The sequence below is a fragment of the Crassostrea angulata genome, chromosome 3 (genome assembly GCF_025612915.1).
Source record: "Crassostrea angulata isolate pt1a10 chromosome 3, ASM2561291v2, whole genome shotgun sequence".
NCBI lineage: Eukaryota > Metazoa > Mollusca > Bivalvia > Ostreida > Ostreidae > Magallana > Magallana angulata.
In genome coordinates, this window is record NC_069113.1 from 44954828 (window position 1) to 44976778 (window position 21951).

Sequence of the window (21951 nt, forward strand, 5' to 3'; positions counted from 1 at the left end):
TTCAATTAATAGGGAAAAAATTGTGCTTAAATTTGAAATCAAAAATCTTATTTATACAATAACCATATGACTTGTATATGTGGATGGATTTTAATCACAGAGAGGCTAATAGGGCAACCCGACACAAGAGGAGGGAGTAACTGTCAGCCCCAGGAGGTTGCCTCCCTTTCTGGCTACTTCATTGAGGATGTAGTCTGTGGGGCAGAACACACCCTGGTCCTGACCAGTGACGGTGATGTGTGGGGATGGGGCAGCAACAGTGAGGGACAGCTTGGCCTGGGACACACCAACTCCCCTGTCAGAGAGCCCCAGCTGGTGCCATGTCTGACCGGAAAAAATATCAGACAGGTGTGTTGAACAATGTACATCTTGCTGATGTACATCTTGCTGATTCCTAACTTTACACAAGTACTTAATTCTGCAGTACAACCACACATTTACATCCAATTGCAAGTCTTAGAATATAAAATCACGAATGCTGAATTTTTATCATAGTTTCATTAAGTTTATATCTGTCCAAAAAATAGAAGCGAGATTTGAAAATCCGAGAGATGTGCTTCTCACAATTTTACACCAATATTAATTACTTGTGTTTAATTAGGAATCTATAGAATGTATGCCTTGAACCACCTTTGTTTTTAATTCAGTCTGTAAGACATGTGCTCATAACCTTTTCAAAGCTGATTCTTTCTCTTTTGGTTTTTTTATTAAAGCTACCCGGTAAACAATGTCAAGATTTTCAAGGAGGAAAAAATATTTCAATTAGATTTTAAGATTAAAGGAAACCAGAGGCTGTCCCTCCCTAGCACTTGCCATAATTCCTTATCCACATACCAGTAACATGAATTCTTGTGAGTGCCTGCTCTGCCAAACAAGATGCTGTTTAATTTTGAGTTGTTTTTTCCAGATATCTGCTGGTAGGACCCACAGTGCTGCCTGGACTACCCCATGCCCTCCCCAGAGGATCCCGGGGGTGCCGGTCCCTCTACAGTTAGGGACCCCCGATAAGATCCCAGCTAGCTGCAGTACCCTGAGGGAATGTCCGATAGAGGACATTCAAGGTCGTCTGAAACTGCTGCATCACTTCTCCGATCTCATCTACTCCTCCTGGAGACTCTTACCCTTGACAACCATTGCTCAGGTATACAGGGGTTGTATAAAATATAGGCGTGAATGACGCAAACAAACTGCAAAACTAATTTTTGAGGCCCAACGTAATTTAATCTTAGTGAACAAAAGGAAAATTTGAAGAACTGATTCTGAAAAAAAATAACACCTCCAAAAAGTTTTGCTCCAGTATAATAGTTGTTCAACAAAAGTTGATATTGACAAAATTTGACATATTTACTGGTAAATCATCTTGAGATTTTATGTGCATTAATTCTAGGTTGCTATTTCTTTGTGAACAATGTTTTTGATTTTGCAGGGTGAGATGCCTGGTTATGCCTGTGGGATGTCAGGTATAGTGGATGGAAGATTGCGACCTTTGCTTTCCCCACGAGTCTTCTCTCTACCCATGGTCAGAGCTATCGGTAAAACTATGGTACAGGGGAAGAACTATGGGCCCCCAATCACTGTCAAAAGGCTCTCCACAAGGTGAGTGGAAAAACATAAATGAAATCTAAATTATTTAAATGAATTGCTTGATTGAGCTACATGTATGTACATTGTACCTATAAATGTAGTTTATGTGCATTCTTAAACAAACTGCACTGGTGTACATGCATGTTGATAACTAGCATACTCCGAGGATATAGTTGATTTTATTCGACTCTCATCCAATCTATAAGCTGAATGAACTTTCTAAATTTTTACAATTATTAGACAGCATATTGATTCTTATAAAGAAATAAATAAGAGCTTGTTGCTGATTTCATCAAAACAAATGAATAAAGTACAGAATTTAATATATGATTCAAACTTTACAAACAACTAGTAGTTTTTTTTAACATTGATAACCTGGCATTTAATATTTCTAGAGGAAAGAAGTGCAAGCCAGTGTTCACCCAAATAGGTCAGCAGGTCATCAAGTTGAGAGCTGAGGACCTGAGGCTCCCAGCCCGTGCCTGGAAGGTCAAACTGATCGGAGAGGGGGCGGACGATGCTGGGGGAGTGTTCGATGATACCATCACAGAAATGTGTCAGGTATGGCTCAAGCATTGGACTATCATGCTTCTTTACAGTATGTAAAAGGGGTATTTGAAACTATTGATTTTAATGAACTTCTGAACTTTGATTTTCTATACATTTTATTTACTGCATTAAAATTTGGGGCAGATATTTGACCAAACCGCACATAGTCCTTTAAGATTGGACAAATTCAAAATGATTTTAAATTACTGAGTTAATAAGAAAGATTATCTTTCATACAACTGTGGCTGGGCAAACCTAAGATGAGGTAAAACCATTTGCAAGTGTAGAACGATGAAAAGAAAGGCGACAAAAATAACCCTGTATACAGTATTTTATTTAGTGTTTATTGATATATTTTTCTTGTAAATTTATTTATTTTTGAAATCATGTTTTTAAAAAATGAGAACAGTGACACCTAAATTTTTCTAACAAATCTCATCAAAATTCAAGCTTTATAGAACTATGATACTGGACTAACTAAAGTTTTAAAAAGGTTTTGAATATTTCTATTGCAGGAGCTAGAAACTGGAGTTGTTCCTTTCTTTATTCCAACCCCAAATGCCAGAAATGAATCCGGAAATAACAGAGACAGGTATATTTAATTGATGATTTGAACTTAAAGTGGGAAAACTATTATAAACTTATAAATATACTTTAGATTCCTAATTAATCTAGAGGAATTTAATATCCGCGTAAATTGTGAGAAGTACCCCCCCCCCCCCCCCCCCCGGATTTTAAAATCTTGCCATTATTTTCTTCGAATTTAGAACCATGAAAAAAAGAGGAAAAAAATTCCACGTTCGCGATTTTAAATTACTGCCATTTGATAGAAACCAGCAGGATCACGGAATTAAGTACTCTCGTAATATAAGGAATTTATAGTAACACAAATAAGGAAAGTGACATAATAAATTAAAAGTTTGAGTTCCTGAAGTAATCTGAAAAAAGTTACGCAATGTAGATTAAAACAACATTATTGTGTAGAGTCTACTCACAACGTGTAATCTCATCGTCACAAACCACGGTTTTGAGTCCACACAGTTTCCTCAAACCCGGTGATGATGGAGGGAATCGATGTGAATCACACGTGGGTCACCGATGATGTTGTAATCTTTTTTTTCCTAGAGAATCTCCTAAATCTACATTTATTGTACAGACAGTGTATATTTACCTGCTATCAAATTACAACATAAATTACAACCATGTACTTGAAGCTACATGTGTGTATTGTAGTATCTTAGTCAAGTCTTTTCACAGATCCCAAACAATTATCATTGGATATAGTATGCATTATTTTACTGCAATCCCATTGCTATTATGCTGTGAGAATAAATTGCAAGAAAATTTCAACATCAAAATCTTTTATTTTGCTTAATTTAAGCTGTTGTGCAATATAAATATATATTTAGAATATCATACTGATTGAACAAATTCTTTAAATTTACTTTATTAAAGATGTTAAAAGTAAAAACACACGAAACACAATTTTTGAATGTTACTGGTGAAACTTATGGAGTTAAAAAAAAATTGAATATTATCAGCAAAGAAATTTATACTACATGTATAAATAACTGAATAAAAAAAAAAAAAACTAGATACATGTACTATTTGATTTTCATTTTAATGAACGCATGTCCATAGCAACCCCTGTACTGTGATGCTAAATCACTTAGACACACTGTGTATATTCAGGTTTCTATTGAACCCAGCGTGTTCTGGAGAAGATGACTTTGCAATGTTTAAGTTCCTGGGGGTACTGTTTGGGGTGGCCATAAGAACAAAGAAACCCCTGGATCTCCACCTGGCACCCAGTGTGTGGAAACTCCTGGTCGGAATTTCCCTGAGATTGGACGACATTGAAGAGGTATACAGCAGGGTTTGATGTGAAATCCAACCATGTTTTTTCTGCATTGCACAAGCACATGAGATGTAAACTTTATTTTATTCAGTTATAGATAAAAATGGGTAATGTGCATTGTTAAATCAGATGCAGGTGGGCCTGAGAATTTTAATGGTCGTACCTGAAAGTTTTTATTGGATGGCGGCCACAGATCTTGATAACGACTTGTATACTGCAAAGCATGTAAACAGATATTTTGATTCTTTCAGACTGACCATATTTACATTCAAAGCTTGAGAGGAATATTGGATATACATGAAAGTGGTGTTAATGAAACTAATTTCCATGAGGTGGGTATTCAGAACTCACTCCTGTCATTTACTTATTTTAGTCAAATGCCTTTTACACTCGGACAGGATACAGGATATAGATTCCTCCTTGACTTATAACAGGATGTGATTTTTATCTGAAAAGTTATGGGTTCTTATCCAGACAAAATACAAGGAAGTAACTAAGAATCATCTATACTTATGAATTAAAACATTTTGCAAATAAACTACAAAAGCTAGAGTTACTGCTTACACCTTTGGTATTTCAACACGTGTGAGATAATGTCCGTAAGCTATAATTGAATTTTAACTGATAAGTAAATATTGTGAAATTAATCAAAAACCTACATTCTTTTGATAAACAAGCCTGAAATAGCAAAAATGAGAGTAAGGTGGTGGACACGCTTTGGCGAATCTAAGTCAGTGGTAGTTTGCATCAAAATATATACTAACTATAGGCTTGCAATGAAATGATACTGAATAATTACCGGGTATATATGTAATGAACAAATATGTTTATCGGTAACTTATTAGGAGACAGTATACATAGAAGTTAAGATTTGACAAATGTTGTACAAATAAAATGAGCCAATTCGTTTCTTGAATGCGCAATTTTAGTTTTGATGGACAGAACGATTGCAGAACTTTCCAGAACAGGGTAAGTGTAGGACGAGTTCATTGTGCATTGCGAGCAGATACCTTGGATCAGACATCTCTGGTTAATACAAAAAGTTAATAAAATGGAATACTTAAAGAGATTATAGTTTTGATGAGAAAAAACCTTTCCAGAACGGGGTAACAAAAAATGCGGTTTGACTGATTAAAGGAACGGCAGAAAGTGTAGGGCAAGAAAACTATACGGTAGATAATTTGGATCTGAAAACTTAAGTTTAAAATATGCAAATAGATATATACACTAGCGTTTTTTTTTAAATTCATACATTACTATTCTACGTCAGATTAGAAGAAAGCCTTAGACTTGAAACTGATTGTGTTGTGCATAAAAAGGAAAGTTAAATAAGGGTAGGGGGGATGACACCCCCCCCCCCCCCATTTTTTAAAAAACACATTTTATCTAAAATTCTTATTTCAAACAAAGTTTTTTCAATCCTGCAACAGAAAGTATTAAGGTCACGTACATTTATAAAAGTGTAAAGTGTTGATTTCCGCGCTTGCACGGGATATCATCTAGTATGTTATAATAAAGAATATACCGGTATATAATCAAGGAAGTTTCTTGTTTTTACCCCTATTTGGTTATGTATGTTATGAAAATATAGTTCATTAAATTGAAAAAAAAATAACATCATAATAATGTAAATAAAAATTAACTAAAAGGAGTCCTTTAACTTGTTTTAACCTCTGTTTTGTATGTACATGTAAAGGTAGTTCTTGAAAAAAAAAATTAACTTTCATTCAACAGCATTAACAATATCCTAGATAATACATTGTACCTGCCTCATACTGAGGTAAATATAAAGAAAAACAGAATAAGCAATGTGTAATTTTCTTTTTTATAGTACTTTGAACAAACCAATCAATTTTATACTTCAGAAACCTATAAAGATTGTGATGAGTTTTATTTTCTAAACCTTTTATTTCTTTCTCTTCCCTTTTTAGTTCATTCCGCTGGACTGCTTTGAGGGACAGAGTGCTGATGGCAGTTTGGTTCCTGTCATTCCAGGGGGAGGAACTCTTCAGCTCAACTTCAATAATCGCCGCGAGTATGTGGAGGCCGTGCTGAATTACAGGCTGCAGGAAATGAACCGACAGGTGGGATCACACACACACACTGACATATAGAGTAACCTGGAAGTCCATGTTTAAACCTAATGGATTACTTATAGTACAATATTTTTTACCCCCTTTTTATTACAGAATGGCGTATTATTTTGGCTTATTTAATCATGAATTAAATATATAAAATTGAAACTGAATATTTTTCATTATTATAAATTCAAATCTTAAATAAAAATTATTTCATGAAATGATAAGTATTTTTGAAAAAAAAAATATAACTAAGCCCTGAAATAACAGTATAATGAAACAGTTGCTTATGCTGTTGCAGGCTGCTGCTGTGCGTGAAGGCATGTCCTGGATTATCCCGGTCCCACTTCTGACTTTGTTGACCCCTAAAAACCTGGAACAGCTGGTCTGTGGGATGGAGGAAATGTCAGTAGATGTCCTGAGGAAGGTGGTCAGGTAATACACTCAATTAAGAAATGTTTAATGAAGAGCATATCATCGAAAGTTCGTCCTTGAAGTTAAGTAAGTTAAGTAAGCCTTAACATATACAAGAAAAAGAAAGTTAATTATAGACCTGTTTTGTACAAGACATAATCTGTTTTTTTAATGCATTTGCTTATATGTGTTGCAGATACCGGGGAATTGATGAGAAGAATGAAGTAGTCTGTTGGTTTTGGGAGGTTCTGGATTCGTTCAGCAATGAGGAGAGGATACAGTTCCTTAGATTTGTCTCTGGAAGAACTCGTCTGCCTGCTAACCCCTCAGATATATCCCAGAGATTTCAGATAATGAATTCAGACAGGGTGAGTGCTTTGAATTTCCTCTCGGCCACAAACCTTATTTATAAAAGGTCCTCTTCCATTACAGATAAGATATCCTATTCATAAGTACTTGATATATGTAATGAACATTTAAGTCAATCTGTCTGTGCTCTGTGTAACACTTTATCTTAAAAAGTCTTTGAACATTTGGTATGAAGTTTGATATCAAAACTCATCATGGTCCAGAGAAGACCTCATTAGAATATGAGGTCAGTGTCACATACATGCATTCTGTGTGCATCTGCACGTCATATTCTCTTCAAGGCCAGAAATTCATGAATTGCAAATACCATTTGTAGATGTTAATTCCCATTAAAAATTGTATCTTTAATGTCTAAAGGTATAAAGAAGAACATTTTTAACTCACTTGAGCTTTCAGCTATTCTGATCACTTCTGTCTGTCTGTCTGCCTGTCTGTAAACATTTTCAACTTCTTCTCCAGAACTGCTTGGCTCTAAATAACTAATTGGCCAAAATAGCTGAAGTTTGTGAGGAAATTTCCACTTTGTTCTTGAGAACTGCGATGCCCAATATGTGATATGACTGTAAAATCATCCTGTTACAAAAAGGGATCAGTGTCTAACATATGAATATCTGGAGAAATATTTGAAAATCTTTTAATTCAGGATCTATTCTACTAAATTGTTCAGATATTTTGTACGTGACTCCATAAAGCTGATTTAATTATGTGTTTCGTTGCTTAGGTTAGGGATATAGCCCATGGGTCTCGTGTTAATGTTGAGGTTAAACGGTGAAAGATGAAAGTCATCAACTTAAAACATTATATCTGTTATCTGGTTTTTATTTAAGACCAATATTTTAAAAGCTCTTTATTTTCTTAACAAGTTCCTATGATTTAAATAAGACCCCTATTGTTTTTGAGATCACATGTTAAAGGTCAATTTAGAATACTGTACATTGCAGAAAATAGTTTCCGTATGAAAACTTTTATCTTTTTCAACTATCACAAGATTTTTTTTTCAATTAAACATATGGTTAAAAGGTTTTTATGCCCCCTTTCAAAGAAGAGAGGGCATATTGCTTTGCTGCTGTCTGTCAGTTGGTCCACCAACAGTTTCCGTTCATTTTCTTCGCAGAGGATGCACATATTGAAATGAAATTATAAATTTGGTATAAATGTTTTTATCATAGTAAATCTAGGTAAAATTTGATTTTCGGTATGATCAAGCAATTTTCGACTGAGTTATTCCAATTATAGAAAATTCCAATTATTTGCAGTTTCAGTTCATTTTCTTCCCAGAGGATGCACATATTGAAATGAAATTTGGTACAAAGGTTTATCATTATGATAATATTATATCTAGGTCAAGTTTAATTTTGGGTACAATCAAGCATTTTTTGACAGACAAACATCTCTTGTTTAATTAAACATAAGGTCAAAAGTTTATGCAGCTTTGTGGTTTTCCGCCCCCTAGTCAAGTAGTGATTGCTCATAAAGTAAAATTTTGTACTATATAACCCATAACCTAAAATAACGTATATTCGGGGCACCAGCGGGGTTTGCTTATTTATATTTAAATATTTAATCGTATAATGGCTTAAAATTATACAAATGTAAGTAATAAGGAATTATTCTTTGAATATTATGAGGTGATAATTTCGGTCGGGACGTGATCAAATCTATCATAAAACCCTTTGGGCTTTAATGGATTTGATCACGCCCCGATCGAAATTATCACCTCATAATACTCAAAGAAGATTTCTTATTCCTGAAACCACTAAAACACAACGAAAAATCGTTTATGATGCAAATAGCTGTTCTTCGTCATGAATACACCCTTTGTACAGTGCAAGCAGTGACTGAACTTGCTATAAATAAAACATGCACTTCTGTAGGGGATGTCACAGTACTGTAGTGAGTTAGTGAAACCGTCCCTGTGATTAAGGTTTGAAGTATTTTATCATAAAAAATGCTAAGCACACTCTCATAGTTGTTTTGTTTCATAAATCGGCCTCTTAATGATGTGCATAATCTTTTTTAAAGATTAACGCAGTACTTTTAAAAAAAATGAAGAAAAATAACGGCATGTTGCATTTTGGCATGTGCCCCATAAAAACGAAGTCGATGTCAGACATGGTCATTTTTTACACTGAAAATCTCGTTCGATTTTACGGGTTCTTTGGATTGATTTTGATATACATGTATATTTCTAGTGATTCTAACTCGTGTAAATTTTTCATGAAAATCACACAATTGTAGAAATGAATGGGATCCGACGTCTTTGATGTAAAATAAATTTCAGATGCTATCATATCAAGAAGTGGCAAGTGTGACAGGGTTCTGGTTATCATAGACTGTTGCCAATGATAAGATCAGTTTGTTATGACACCAAGAACGAGAAGAAACGCGCATAATGGAGCCATGATAATTCATGTATATGCACATACTATAGGGATGACAGTTAGTGCCACTGTGAGAAAAACAGATACATGTATGTGTGTGTGTTTTTTGAAATCAAAGTTGTTTTAAAAAAATATCAGATATCTAGGTCAAAACAGTTAGTAAATCTTTTCCAAGAAATCAGTTTTATTAACATAATATATATGTATTTGAAATACCGGTTATCTGTGACAAAAAGTACAGTGTACAGGATCTGTGTATTCATCTACTGTTCCAAGAATCATTTCATGTGGGTGTGTGTTGGGAAATAAGAAGCCATTCATTTTCTGACTCATAGAGTAAATCTTGCCTCACAGTTTGCTTCAAATGCTATTAAAAAATAGAAGAATTTTAAGAAAAAATGTATGAAAACGCCTAAGAGACTCAAAGGTTGATAAATTTAAGTTATTTTAATTTAAGCGATGAAACTGTCGAGGTGTTGATTGTTTTGTTTGGTTTGTTTGTGTCTTTTGTGTTTGTTTGGGTGTTTTTTTTGCTGGTGGGGGGCTATTTGTTTTCTCTAATTGTTTTCAAAACTTATCTTAAGCATCAGTTGAATGTATATTTTCTTTTAGGGTGCAAGCTGCTTGCCAACGTCTCAAACTTGCTTCTTCCAACTCCGCCTTCCAAATTATCCAAGTAAGGAAATTCTAGCAGAAAAATTACGGTATGCCATATTCAACTGTCGATCCATAGACATGGATAATTACATGCTAACTAGAAACGCCGAAAATCAGGGGATGTCTGACGAAGATACCGATGAGGAGCTTACCTTCCTGTTCCAGCCGTTATGATAGCTGGAAGACGTAATGGATGAGATAGAGGAAGATGAACCCAGGGACAACCATTATAACTCCAAGATTACACGACTGAATTGTAACCCAACAGACATTTTTGGCCGGCATTATTTGTGTCCAACAACAAGACCAGCTAACCTGGACAGGTGTTTAGGGAACTGGTCAGTAGCCCTCAGCGGGCATTGATAGTTATAACCTCGTGATTCAGTGACTTACAAATAGTCAATGTGAGTGACATAAGTGAGATAATATCACGTTCGACTTTCTTTTCCTTTTAATTTTAAGTTATTTTTTTTCTTTGAGTGTCTGTGATACTTGTTGTTAATTTGTTAGTTTGCTTCAGCATTAAATTTTCCTCATGCCTGACAATAAGTTATTCTGTTGTGTCTTATTTCATCGCAACTACTTACAAAAAATACACTACTCATTCAAGGGCGTTACAAAGGTAAATGTGAATTTTGGTGCAAATATGTGCTAGAAAATGTAGGTGTGACATTCCATATGTTGTACACATAGTACCGGTATGTTCTATAATCAATATAATCCACACTTATTTGAATTCTATTCTGTTCTTTTGCATGCATACTCCATCTTTATAGCTCATCTTTACAAACAACTCAAGAGGGCCCCTCGTCCTTGTGTATCTTTGTTTCCTTTTAGATAATTGGGCTAAGTGATGTTAAAATGATGAATGTACGAAAGACGAGTAGGGCCACATAAAAAATATTTTTATCTCGTACGAGAAAAGATCTCGTTAATAAAAGTTAATTTTCTCGTTATTACGAGAAAAAATCTCTCTATTACGAGTTAATCATCTCGTTATTACGAGAAAAGATCTTGTTATTACGAGTTAATCATCTCATAATAACGAGATAATTAACTCGTAATTATTAGACCTTTTCTCGTAATAACGAGACAATAAACTCGTTAAAACGAGATTTTTCTTCAGAATTATGAGCTCTTTTCTCGTTACAAGAAGATAATTAATGAGATAACAATATTTTTCATGTGGCCCTATTCGTCTTTTGTTTTACATTTAAAAGGTTGATCCCTTGATTAAATCTTTATATTGGAGGAGGGTAGGGGATGATGAATGCAATTGAGATACCATGAGGTATGGGGCACAGGAGAGGTGCTAAGTTTTACATAGAAGAGTAAAACAGAGTAAAATCTATTCACATTGTTACAATTTGTGAGGATGTTTTTGAGCATGCCAAATACAGAGTTGCGTCTTGATCCCATTGATGAAAGTTGGATCGACATGAGAGTTTCAAAGATATTAAAACTCATTGGAATACATATGCTAGTATATCATGTACTTCCAAATTTAACGCGAGGAATAAATATCTGCGTGAAATTGCGAAAAGCACATATCACGAAATTTAAAATCTCGCTTTTATTTTTTGAACATATGTAAACTACATGAAACTATGGTCAAAATTCGACAATCGCGTTTTAATGTTCTCGCGATTTGATGAAAGTACTGTTGAATCGCGAAAAATAAGGAATCTACAGTATGTTAGAAAATTATATAAAGGAGTACAGTATCGTTAATTTTACAATGAAAATTTCCGCTTGAAAGCTAAGATAAGAACAAATCTGCATCCGAGATAAATTGTACATTTTATATTTAGAATCAATTTTCAGAATTTGTTTACCAAGAAAAAAACCCAACGTTATTTAATAATAATTTAATTCTGGTTGTAACGCGCTTTCCGATTGGCTAAAAAATTATTTTATATCGTATAAAGAATGTTGCCTACGTCATAGTAAGACTAACGTCAAAAACGTATCAATACGCCTGACGTTACGTTTGAATTTTGTACAATTTTACGTCATTTTAAAGGTCAAATGGCCGTTTTTATCTACAATGAAGAGTAAAAAAATTAAATTATAAGCAATGAATTCAATATTTATTAGTTTTATACGATATAAAATGGTTTGAAACAGTTTACGCTTTTTTATAAACCGCTTCGCGGTTTATAAAGCGTAAACTGTCCCAAACCATTTTATATCGTATAAAACAAATAAATATTGAATTCATTCCTTAATTAAAACACCCGCTATTAAAAAGGTTAGAATTTTAGTTATTATAAATTGGTTTTATTAAGTGATCGGCTTTATTTGTAAGCTTATTGTCGGTGTATTATCTAGATATAATCCAGCTTGTTTCTTGTAAATGTTTAATATAGCATTTAATCGAACAGATTTTGATTTCCAATTAAAGGACAGATTTATCATCAAAATGCCCTATTGTATTATCTTGATACAATCCAGCTTGTTTCTTGTTGATGTTGAAAATAGCATTTATTAATAGAACAGATTTTGATTTCCAATAAAAGGACAGATTTATCATCAATGTGCCAGCACCAATGGTACTCTAGATCATATCAAATTCTGAATGTCTATTGTATGGAAGCCAGTTGTCATTAGGCCAAAAAAAAAAAAATATTTGGCTACCGCCTGAAAAATTTTTGGCGACCGCCAAATAATATTCTGAAAACCGCCATATCATAGTTAGAGAGTTTTCGTTGCAGGATAACCTGCGTAGTTTCAAGCAGCAACATTTCTAGACCGATAAGGTTATCGTTACATTCGCGATTGGACGAACTTTAATTCTAATCTGCATGTACGAACAGCTGAGAATTTTAGCTTTTCGTTTCTTCTATAGAGATACGAAGATGAATGGGTTTGCATAAAGATTGACGAGGCGATATGACCAACACTATTGTTGATGTTTGTTTTATAGAGTGGTGTCCCTATGACCTGTCTGGCTGCTGCTTTTTTATTGCATATTGAAAAAAAATAAAATCGAACGAAGAAGATGGGTGGATACGGCGTGTAAAATGCCCATACATGGTCGGACAAGCTACTGAAAAATTAAAATATCAATAAATCTGATATTTTTTTAAAATCATTTAAAACAATATATATTTAACAAATCATTTATTTTTGACCTAAAGATATGATCAATACTTGGAATATGTTGACTCAAACAGGCGTATACGTATCAAAACCTGCAAATACTGTCATTTTTTAGAACTTCAAGGCATTTTCTTTTATAGAGTGGGTCTGTGCTCCATATTTTTCTCATAGTCATAATAAGGTCTATTGGAAAACAAACCGATTTCAATCAACAAAAACGTGGAGAGATGACCCACTGTAGATTAAAAATATCATTTTGTATCCCAACATTTGAACGTTTTGTAAAAATAATACGAGTCCGTTAATTCGTGGCCAAAGTCAAACATAATATTTAAACAACCCACTTTGTTGTGTCTGAAATAGCACAGTGGTTAGAGTAGCTGACATAACAATAAAAGATAAAAAAAAAAAGAGTAGCTAACATAAGATAACCTTATATATCTAGGGTTTTTATGTAATGGGTTCGATACCACCAAAATTACAGACAATATTGTGCTTTTGCAAACTTGTATTATAAATATATTTCAATAAATTTAATTGGGAAAAAATAAATTCAAAATTGTATTTCACTACTTAACCGAATGGGCATTTGCGCCATCTTATTTCCCCATCTTCTTTTCAGTTAAGACCAAATGTGGCACTAATACGCTTTCATATAATCAACCACGTTCCGATTTATCGTTATCATTTTATCCATGTGATGTGGTTTATTTTTTCACTTCAAGGAAACTCAGAAGTTCGCGGGATTATGGGATTATTACTAGTATTTTATAAACCCTTTCCGGATTAAATTTCTGGCCTCTAAGTAAGTTTTAGTAGCATATAAATAAACAACCTGTGAGCTGTGAGAGCGAACTCCATGATGTCTGAAGCAGTGATGACAATACGTTTTGCCAGTGTAGTGAGCTAGCCTCTACAATCATGATATTTGGTTGTCTGGTGGTTCTTGTCGTTGTCTTGTATTTCTGGTGGAAGAAAACGACGAGGGATGCCTCCCTACCCCCGGGGCCCACCACCGTCCCGTTCCTGGGGAATCTTCTCAGTGTGAATCCGGAGACGATGCTGGATAAGTTCCAGGAATATAGGAAGAAATACGGGGACGTATTTAGCCTTGTCACGGGATCCAAGACGATTGTTGTTGTCAGTGGATATGATACACTGAGAGAAATATTCATAAAACATGGAGATGTGTCATCTGCAAGGCCTGATATTTTCATCACAAGAGAAGTTGGAAAATTCAAAGGTACGAGTATTTAAGCAAGGAGTTTCTTCAATGCGAAACTTTTGTATCCGTGTAAGTGTGCTCGTTTGCTGTTTCTGTTGAACTCTTAGGGCCTTGCATGACAATGAATGATCAAATGAATTAATTATCGTCGTTGCGTGTACTTTAGAACACTTGTTGCATGCACGATACACCTTTTTTCAAAACGGACACGAGCCAGACCTTAATAAATTCGACAACCCTTTTGGCAGTCGGCATACTCTAAAACCTGGCCTGGCCTCAAAGTTGGCCTGGCCTCACTTTTGGCCTGGCCCCAAATTTTGGCCTGGCCTCAAAATATGGCCTGGCCCCTAATTTGGCCTCTTCAAAAATTGTTGGCCTCAAATTTTAAAATTTTTCTTTTTTCAATTTCTTACGTTTAGTTTAAATTTTTACTGATTTCTTTTAGAAATTAAAAATCCAATGCTTTATTAATGTTTAAGGAATAATCATATGAAAAAATATATAAAAATTTATGACAATTGACCGATTGTTCAAGTTTAATTAATTTAATCCATGTCTAAACACACAAAAATTACCTATGACATGCATGTAAAGTACTGCTCTTTCTATTGTTAAGGAATAGATTATGCCAATACCATAGCGATTAACTTTAAAACAAAGAGCCCCCCCCCCCCCATCTCCCATTTAAAAGTTAAACATCATCTTAAGAGACTGACCTGATTGATATCCAACATATTTGTAAACTGGTACAAAGCATTAAATTTTTATCACCGTGTGATGCACTTTTATATTTGCAGTTTGTTTACATTACCTGTCAACACCGATCAAGCCTAAATTCCCCTCCCCAGCAGAAATTCGATATTAATCTAATCTGCTACATAGGGGTCAGATTCATTGCCTATCCTGTCATTTAACATTTCACGCAGTCTAATATAATTAATGGCATATGTAAACGACTGCACATTGAATCCTCCGATAACTTGACTCAGTGATGGTCATTAATCATCACCTCCTGATAAGAGTAGAGTTTCATGCATGTGTTGCTTGTATTTTTAGGAAATAATTTTTCTCCTCTGGGAATTATCATTGTCAGAATTTGAACAAAGCAAAACATATTGTGACCTTTGATGTTGGTTAGAACAAGTATTGGCTTCAATTATTTTTTCTCAAACAAGTCGTTGGTAAAAGAAGAGTTACATTGCTATTGTCCGATCCTGAGAGCAATTTACTCTAAATACGTACAAAATAATGTCATGGTTATACAATGGCAGACAAAATCACCTTCTTAAGTTCTTAAGAATTTAAAACAGACTGAATAAAAATCTATTAGAATGGTTTACTCGACATACCTGTAGTCATAATTATGCATTGTTAGTACTATATTGTCAATTGTAACTATTATTATTAATAGACTATCACTATAAGACACTAAAGCCACAAAGTGGGATGTTAAGTGTGCATTGAAAATAAATCAAATATGTAAAGAAACTATAAAAATTAATTTGAGGCCAAAAAATTTTGAAGAGGCCAAATTTGAGGCCAGGCCAATTTTTGAGGCCAGGCCAAAATTTGGAGCCAGACCAATTTTGAGGCCAAAAGTGAGGCCAGGCCAACTTTGAGGCCAGGCCAGGCCAGTGGGGCCAGGCCAGGTTTTAGAGTATGCCTTGGCAGTCACCAATCTATTTAAGATTAGACCTTTCATCTCGCTGGTTTCAAATAACAGAGCGAGATGAAAAGTCTGATTTTAATTAGATTGGGCAGCCACAACCCGCCTGCCATTTTCATTTGCAATTTGCACTCAGTTGCAATTATTTTGCGTTTTCTTTAACAATGGTATGCTTTCTCATGTGTTTCATGAAAGTTTGTAACACTGCATACAAAACAAAATTTTTCTGCAATGAAAATATTCATTGCCCGTATTAAACAACAAAGAAAGCATTTGACCGTTGATATTTACATAAATCTCTGAATACTCAATTACACACAAAAAGTGATGAAAAACGTAAATTTTTATTCTTATTTGATAAAATGTCGGTAAGAAGGGAAGAGCATGTAGTTCACATTCCTTCGTAAGTCATGCCCCTATCATTACTTTAACTTTTTGGATAACATCCTCATTGAAATAATATTATGTTCAAGTACTAAGATTTCCGAAAAAGCCATTAAAAAAACTATCGCTGTTTCCGAAATACATTTACATACCGGTATTTTTATTTACACCATTTTGCAAGCTAAATAATGATAATGGCAAAGATAACCGATTTCAACAAGTATATTTACATTTTCCAATTTTTTTTTTTTACGATATATATCATAATACAAATAAAGCCAAATTGAGGCGCCAGCGGGGTTTGCTTATTTATATTTAAATATTTAATCGTACGATGGCTTAAAATTATATAAATATAAGTAATATTAAGGAATCATTCTTTGAATATTATGAGGTAATAATTTCGGTCGGGGCGTGATCAAATCTATCATAAAGCCCTTCGGGTTTTATTGGATTTGATCACGCCCTGACCGAAATTATCAAATCTATCATAAAGCCCTTCGGGCTTTATTGGATTTGATCACGCCCCGACCAAAATTATCACCTCATAATACTCAAAAAATGATCCCTTATTACATATTTAAACTCTGTATACTAGTGTAATAGCATGAATATTATGAATAGCTTATTATTTAAAATATAAGTATATAGATTGTGTTTATAAATTTTAAAATAATACAAACCAAATCTGAGACACATTTTAAATACACACCACACACACTTATATCCACCCTGTACCTTTACACACCTGTATATGGGCCTATACCCCAGGGGCAGTGATTTGGTAAACAATTGTGTGCATAAGTTTTATTGGTCTGATATTTGTTAGGGTTGTTGTGGTTGGTTTGTTGATCTGACTAATATGATATTTTGCCGCCTTTGTTTGGTCATCGCGAGGGTAACATGTAATATGACCTGTATCAGACTTACAACATAAAGTTTGACAGCAGACTATTTCTCTCTTTGAGTTCTCTATCATTTGATTAATTTCAACCACCATCACTTGTCACTGTGTCTACAATAAATATATTAACCCTCAACAGGCGTTATTTTTATAAGTAAAACCTGTAACACTAGTATCATCTTCCAAGAAAGAGGAATGATAAAATTGTATCTATAGTCTGTCCCAAGTTATTGCTTCCATCAATTTTTGATGATTTTTAATAAAAATACACATATAATACCTGTGAAAGAAATACAATTGAAATCGATGAAAGGGAATATATCCAAGATATCTTCATTGAACAATTATCCCTTTTCAGTCATAAAATTACACAAGAACGAAAACAATTTTCTTATGGAGATTTATAAAGGGAAATGTTTACATCTTTTCTCCATTCGGAAGTACTCGGGATACCTCGCGCAATTTTTGAACGTTATCATCCGGGCTCATTAATGGCTGATGCAATGCAAAATCTCCGTAGACTTTTAATTTTGGGATGTGTATTGAAACCTGAAGCGGTAGAAGGGGCGTTTCAAAACAGATAATCTGGACATTTTTCATATTAGTAGATGAACGTAGTTTGAGCACAAAGGTATTTACTATTATTGAAATATCAAGCGAAAAGTGGTGGAAGCAAACACTCGGGACAAAGTATTTTTTTTATAAATGACGTGTCTCTCTGTACTGTGTACATTAACTGTAACGGTTTAAGAATATATCGGACACCAAAAGCAAGATACAAATGATTGTATTGTGGTACTGTGTACATGGTGTGGTGTGGGTCCAATTGCACCACGAAGCCGCGGGGACAAATCGCACGTCTGAGACTTTCAATGCAGCAGATATACAGTACGCCGAACCCGATGTTCGAGCCCGACACAAGTTATAATACATGCACTACAGTATGCTAATGATGCAATACATAGACTTCACTGCCCGAGGACACTTTTACAAACGTTGATGAAAAAACTTCTTCCTATTATTTTCGTTTTATATTAATTTTTATATACCAATTTATTCTTATTTTAGGAATTGCCAATGCCTCAGGAGCGCTGTGGAAAGAACACAGAACTTTTACCCTGAACGCTCTGAGGGAATTTGGGTTTGGAAAACGTAGCTTTGAGTCCAGGATAATAGAGGAATTAGAAGCGTTCGTTGAAGAAATTCGTTCAAAGAAAGGACAATCATTCAACGTGCACAACTTGCTTAATGTCTGTATCTCCAACATCATGTGCTCCATTAACTTTGGTAAACGATATGATCACGGCGACCTGGATTTTTGTAGACTCTTGGATTCGGTGAATCAGAATCTAACAAACGAGAACGTCATGTTAGTAGCCACCGTGCTGCCCTTTGTAAGGTATATTCCTGGAGATCCGTGTCGAATCAAAAACTTGCTGGCAAACATAGAAATTGCGGAGAGCCATTTCAGACAGCTCGTAAAGGAGCACGAACAAACGTTTGATGAAAACGACCTCAGAGATTTCATTGACGTCTTTTTAAAGAGGATGAAATCTGAGCAGAAAAATCCTAATACAACATTTGACGGTAAGCCAAAAAGGACAAGAATACTTTATTATTTGTACATCTAACAGCTTGGTCATGTACTTTGAAAACGCATCATTTCTTAGCTAATTTCTTGATATTTGCAACAGCTCGCTCATTTATGTTGAATGCATCAATAAATTTTATTATGGCAATTTCATAGACGTCGGAACCGGGGTGGGGGGGGGGGTATCCCCCTCCCTCTAAACGTTTTTGGGTTTTTTGTTTTTTTTTAGCAAATTTAAACAAAATCATAACTAAAATCCTTGTTTTTCCCTTTTATTTTGTTAAGATTTCTGATGAGTCTAACCCCCCGTCCCCTTTCAATTTTCTTCCGACGTTACTGATTTTTAAAGCCTATTTTCATGATTTAACGTTAGGCATTAATAAATTACATTGTAGCTATAACAATGAGAGTTTCTGTATACTTTTGTATTTATTAGAGGATCAACTCGTGAAGATAATAAATGAACTCTTTGTTGCTGGAACTGAAACAACCGCTACCGCCCTTCGATGGTTTTGTTTGTTCATGATCCGATATCCGAAAGTACAAGAGAAGATGCGCAAAGAAGTCTATGACGTCATTGGTACTTCCCGTTTTCCGAGATTGGAAGATAAACCTAGACTTCCATACTGCGAGGCGGTCATACACGAAACACTCCGAGTGGGAGCCATTGGTCCATTCTCTATTCCTCACGGATTATCCAGGGATCTCCATTACAATGGGTTTATAATTCCAAAAGATGCTCTTCTCATTCAAAACTTGTACTCCTCCTTTTTTGATGAAAAAATCTTCCCAGATCCACATGCTTTTAAACCTGACAGATTTTTAGATGAAAAAGGAAGCCTTCAAAACACCGAAAAAGTTTTGGTATTTTCTCTTGGTAAGAGCCTTTTTTGTTCGATCTTATAAATTAATTTCTTTTAAACAAAGTCTTAAAAATGGTATCCTTGGGTACTCGAGTAATACATTGTGTGTATTTGTTTCAGGATTCAGTAAATGATAGTTTTGTGTTCTGTCACTTAATAGGTATTTATCTCGTTCATCAATTTGAAATCGTGTATTCAAGATTAAATTTGCACTGTAACGTCATAGGATAAATATATAAATTAACTTCCAATTTTTTTCGAAGGTAAAATGAAATAAAATTGATAATACTCCAAACTTTTCTTTTAAAGTAAATGCATTAATTATTTGACAAATTAATATAATAAGTATACTGTATATATACATGTACAAACGTTTTTGATTTCTTCACAATGACGCATCTAAAGCTGTTCAACCTGCATGAATTAACATGTGAATTTCCACATCTTTCGTCATTCATTTAAACAAAAGCACACTACTAAGTATTTTCAATTACTGTTTTAATAAACGTGATATATAAAGCGTTAACTGCCATAAGTTATTTTCATATCCTGTAAATTGGGTAGAAATTGAACTCATTCCGTAATACACACTTTTTTATAACTCTGATTAGGTCGTCGAACGTGTCCCGGAGAGGTACTAGCAAGGATGGAACTCTTTTTGTTTGTGACGTTGATAATCCAAAGATTCAAATTAGAGCCAGCGGACATAAACAATGTACCACCGGAAAAGGGTGTGATGGGAGTTACCCATGCCCCGCTTGACTTTTTGATGAAAGCAATCGAAATAATATCGACGCCGCTTCCACAAAGTGAGGATTCCTTCACAGAGGTTTCGTGTAGTAGGATTATGTAATTTTTTCCTATTACACATATTCACACCTACCGGTCTAAACACTGTGATTTTTTAAAAATAAAAATCATATTTTATCAATAAAATGATTTACAATTTGCGGCGAAAATGTTACGTGCTGATACATGTGTATGTACATAATGTTTCATCAGTTACACATGTAAATTGAACAAGAACTTTTTAATATTCCTTTTCATGATATTCAACACAGTAGATATTTATATGATATAAAAGAAATTGGACTTCATGGACGAATCTGCAGTCTAGCTAGTTTAACAAAAAGGACTTTTTTGTGTATGTGCAAACTACAGCCCATTTATGGTTTTTAAATTTAATTTATAATATGTAAACCGTTGGACCGAGCGCGAATTAACACAGTGTAGTTTGATTTTTTTAGAACAAAATTTATTTGAAACGCACACAATATGATCCGCCTGGTTGCCTACTCAAATCATTAGCCAAAGTTTAACTAAACGTCGCGTGCTCAGTCTACATTATGACGTCATGTTTCAGACGTAAAACAGGGGTACATATTTTGTCTTCGGAAATAGCCGACGAGAGTTACGTTATTCCGAACCTTTTTCTTCCTCTTTCATTGTTTATCAATTTAATTAATATAATGCCGCGGTAAAAGAATTGAATACTTTATTCACTATCTAAAATATCAGTTCCTTAATGTTAATGTTTTAATTTTCCATCTGATAATTTGATAAGACACACATAGAACTAGTCGTGTTTCTTGATTGATGCACTATTGAAACTTATCTGGATTCCTCTTTTTTTCTTTTAATTCAAATTACCTTCGTTTAAAAGACTGGAACATTTTAATTGGGTTTAAGGCAATAAACATCGATAAAAACCAGTCAATCAATGATTGAACTAACTTTTTAAAAACAAAATGGTTCCCATTATGGCGGCGCCCACGGCTTGAAGAATTTTTTTGGGCCTTAGTTCCCCTGATTCAACTTTCAATTTTCACTGATTTTCTTATAAATACGTGTTACCATTAATCCTCGCTTTGCGAAGCAGGCTACGCCCGCCTCTCGCTGCGCTCGTTAAAAGCGGGTATTTTTAATCATGCAAGACTCAGGGGCCTATCTTATTGATCCTCATTGCACTCAATTTCTTTGAGGCCTTCCTTATTCAATTAATCTGGTTTTTAGTGTTTCAGAACCTCCATTAAAATTTTTTATGACGTCACCCATTGTATTTAGTCAACGTTTATCTTCACTATTCAATCAGCAGTTGTTGCATGGATGTCCCAGCCACTTATTTTTTAGGTATTTGGAGCGAATGTTTTCTCTGAACTATTCAACACTACCTCGTTAGCTCACCTGAGCTGAAAGCTCAAGTGAGCTATTCTGAGCACATTTGGCCGTCGTCCGTCTGTCTGTCTGTCCGTCTGTAAACTTTTTACATTTTGATTTTCTTTAAAACCGCCTGGCCAATTTCAACCATTTGGCACAAAGCATTCTT

At 34.5% G+C, this 21951-nt stretch overlaps 2 protein-coding genes and 2 long non-coding RNA genes across 5 annotated transcripts in view; 2 read left to right on the top strand and 2 right to left on the bottom strand.

Annotated features, from left to right (window-relative positions):
- Window positions 1–10439, top strand: part of LOC128175442 (probable E3 ubiquitin-protein ligase HERC1) — a 41834-nt gene extending 31395 nt beyond the window's left edge. The window contains exons 57-67 of the mRNA XM_052841068.1: window positions 101–348; window positions 908–1141; window positions 1427–1596; window positions 1980–2145; window positions 2649–2725; window positions 3826–3997; window positions 4243–4323; window positions 5923–6075; window positions 6371–6504; window positions 6680–6851; window positions 9846–10439. Of these exons, the coding sequence (XP_052697028.1) occupies window positions 101–348; window positions 908–1141; window positions 1427–1596; window positions 1980–2145; window positions 2649–2725; window positions 3826–3997; window positions 4243–4323; window positions 5923–6075; window positions 6371–6504; window positions 6680–6851; window positions 9846–10064 (1826 nt within the window). The 3' untranslated portion in view covers window positions 10065–10439. The remainder of the gene's footprint in view (window positions 1–100; window positions 349–907; window positions 1142–1426; window positions 1597–1979; window positions 2146–2648; window positions 2726–3825; window positions 3998–4242; window positions 4324–5922; window positions 6076–6370; window positions 6505–6679; window positions 6852–9845) is intronic.
- Window positions 3906–6033, bottom strand: LOC128175444 (uncharacterized). Its single transcript, XR_008242683.1, has 3 exons — window positions 5895–6033; window positions 4155–4205; window positions 3906–4038 (listed from the first exon to the last, which is right to left on the bottom strand). It is a non-coding gene; the product is annotated as an uncharacterized LOC128175444 (long non-coding RNA).
- Window positions 6350–9789, bottom strand: LOC128175443 (uncharacterized). Its single transcript, XR_008242682.1, has 3 exons — window positions 7237–9789; window positions 6684–6884; window positions 6350–6487 (listed from the first exon to the last, which is right to left on the bottom strand). It is a non-coding gene; the product is annotated as an uncharacterized LOC128175443 (long non-coding RNA).
- A 3207-nt stretch (window positions 10440–13646) lies between the features above and the next one.
- LOC128178189 (cytochrome P450 2B4-like) lies at window positions 13647–20576 on the top strand. 2 transcript variants are annotated; one of them, XM_052845234.1, is made up of 5 exons: window positions 13647–14235; window positions 18240–18758; window positions 19199–19639; window positions 19746–19785; window positions 20237–20337. In XM_052845234.1, exons 1-4 carry the CDS (start codon window positions 13914–13916, stop codon window positions 19757–19759), a joined length of 1296 nt encoding a protein of 431 aa, XP_052701194.1. In that variant the 5' UTR covers window positions 13647–13913; the 3' UTR covers window positions 19760–19785; window positions 20237–20337. The 2 variants fall into 2 exon arrangements, with proteins under 2 accessions (XP_052701194.1, XP_052701193.1); XM_052845233.1 differs by lacking the exon at window positions 19746–19785 and having other exon boundaries at window positions 13650–14235; window positions 20237–20576.
- The last annotated feature ends 1375 nt before the right edge of the window (window positions 20577–21951 follow it).

Bases quoted from the DNA above. Each gene is read 5' to 3' on its own strand.
- LOC128178189 (XM_052845233.1), top strand. From the start codon at position 13,914: ATGATATTTGGTTGTCTGGTGGTTCTTGTCGTTGTCTTGTATTTCTGG. The intron at 14,236-18,239 runs GTACGAGTATTT...TTCTTATTTTAG, and splicing joins AGAAGTTGGAAAATTCAAAG to GAATTGCCAATGCCTCAGGA. The intron at 19,640-20,236 runs GTAAGAGCCTTT...AACTCTGATTAG, and splicing joins AGTTTTGGTATTTTCTCTTG to GTCGTCGAACGTGTCCCGGA.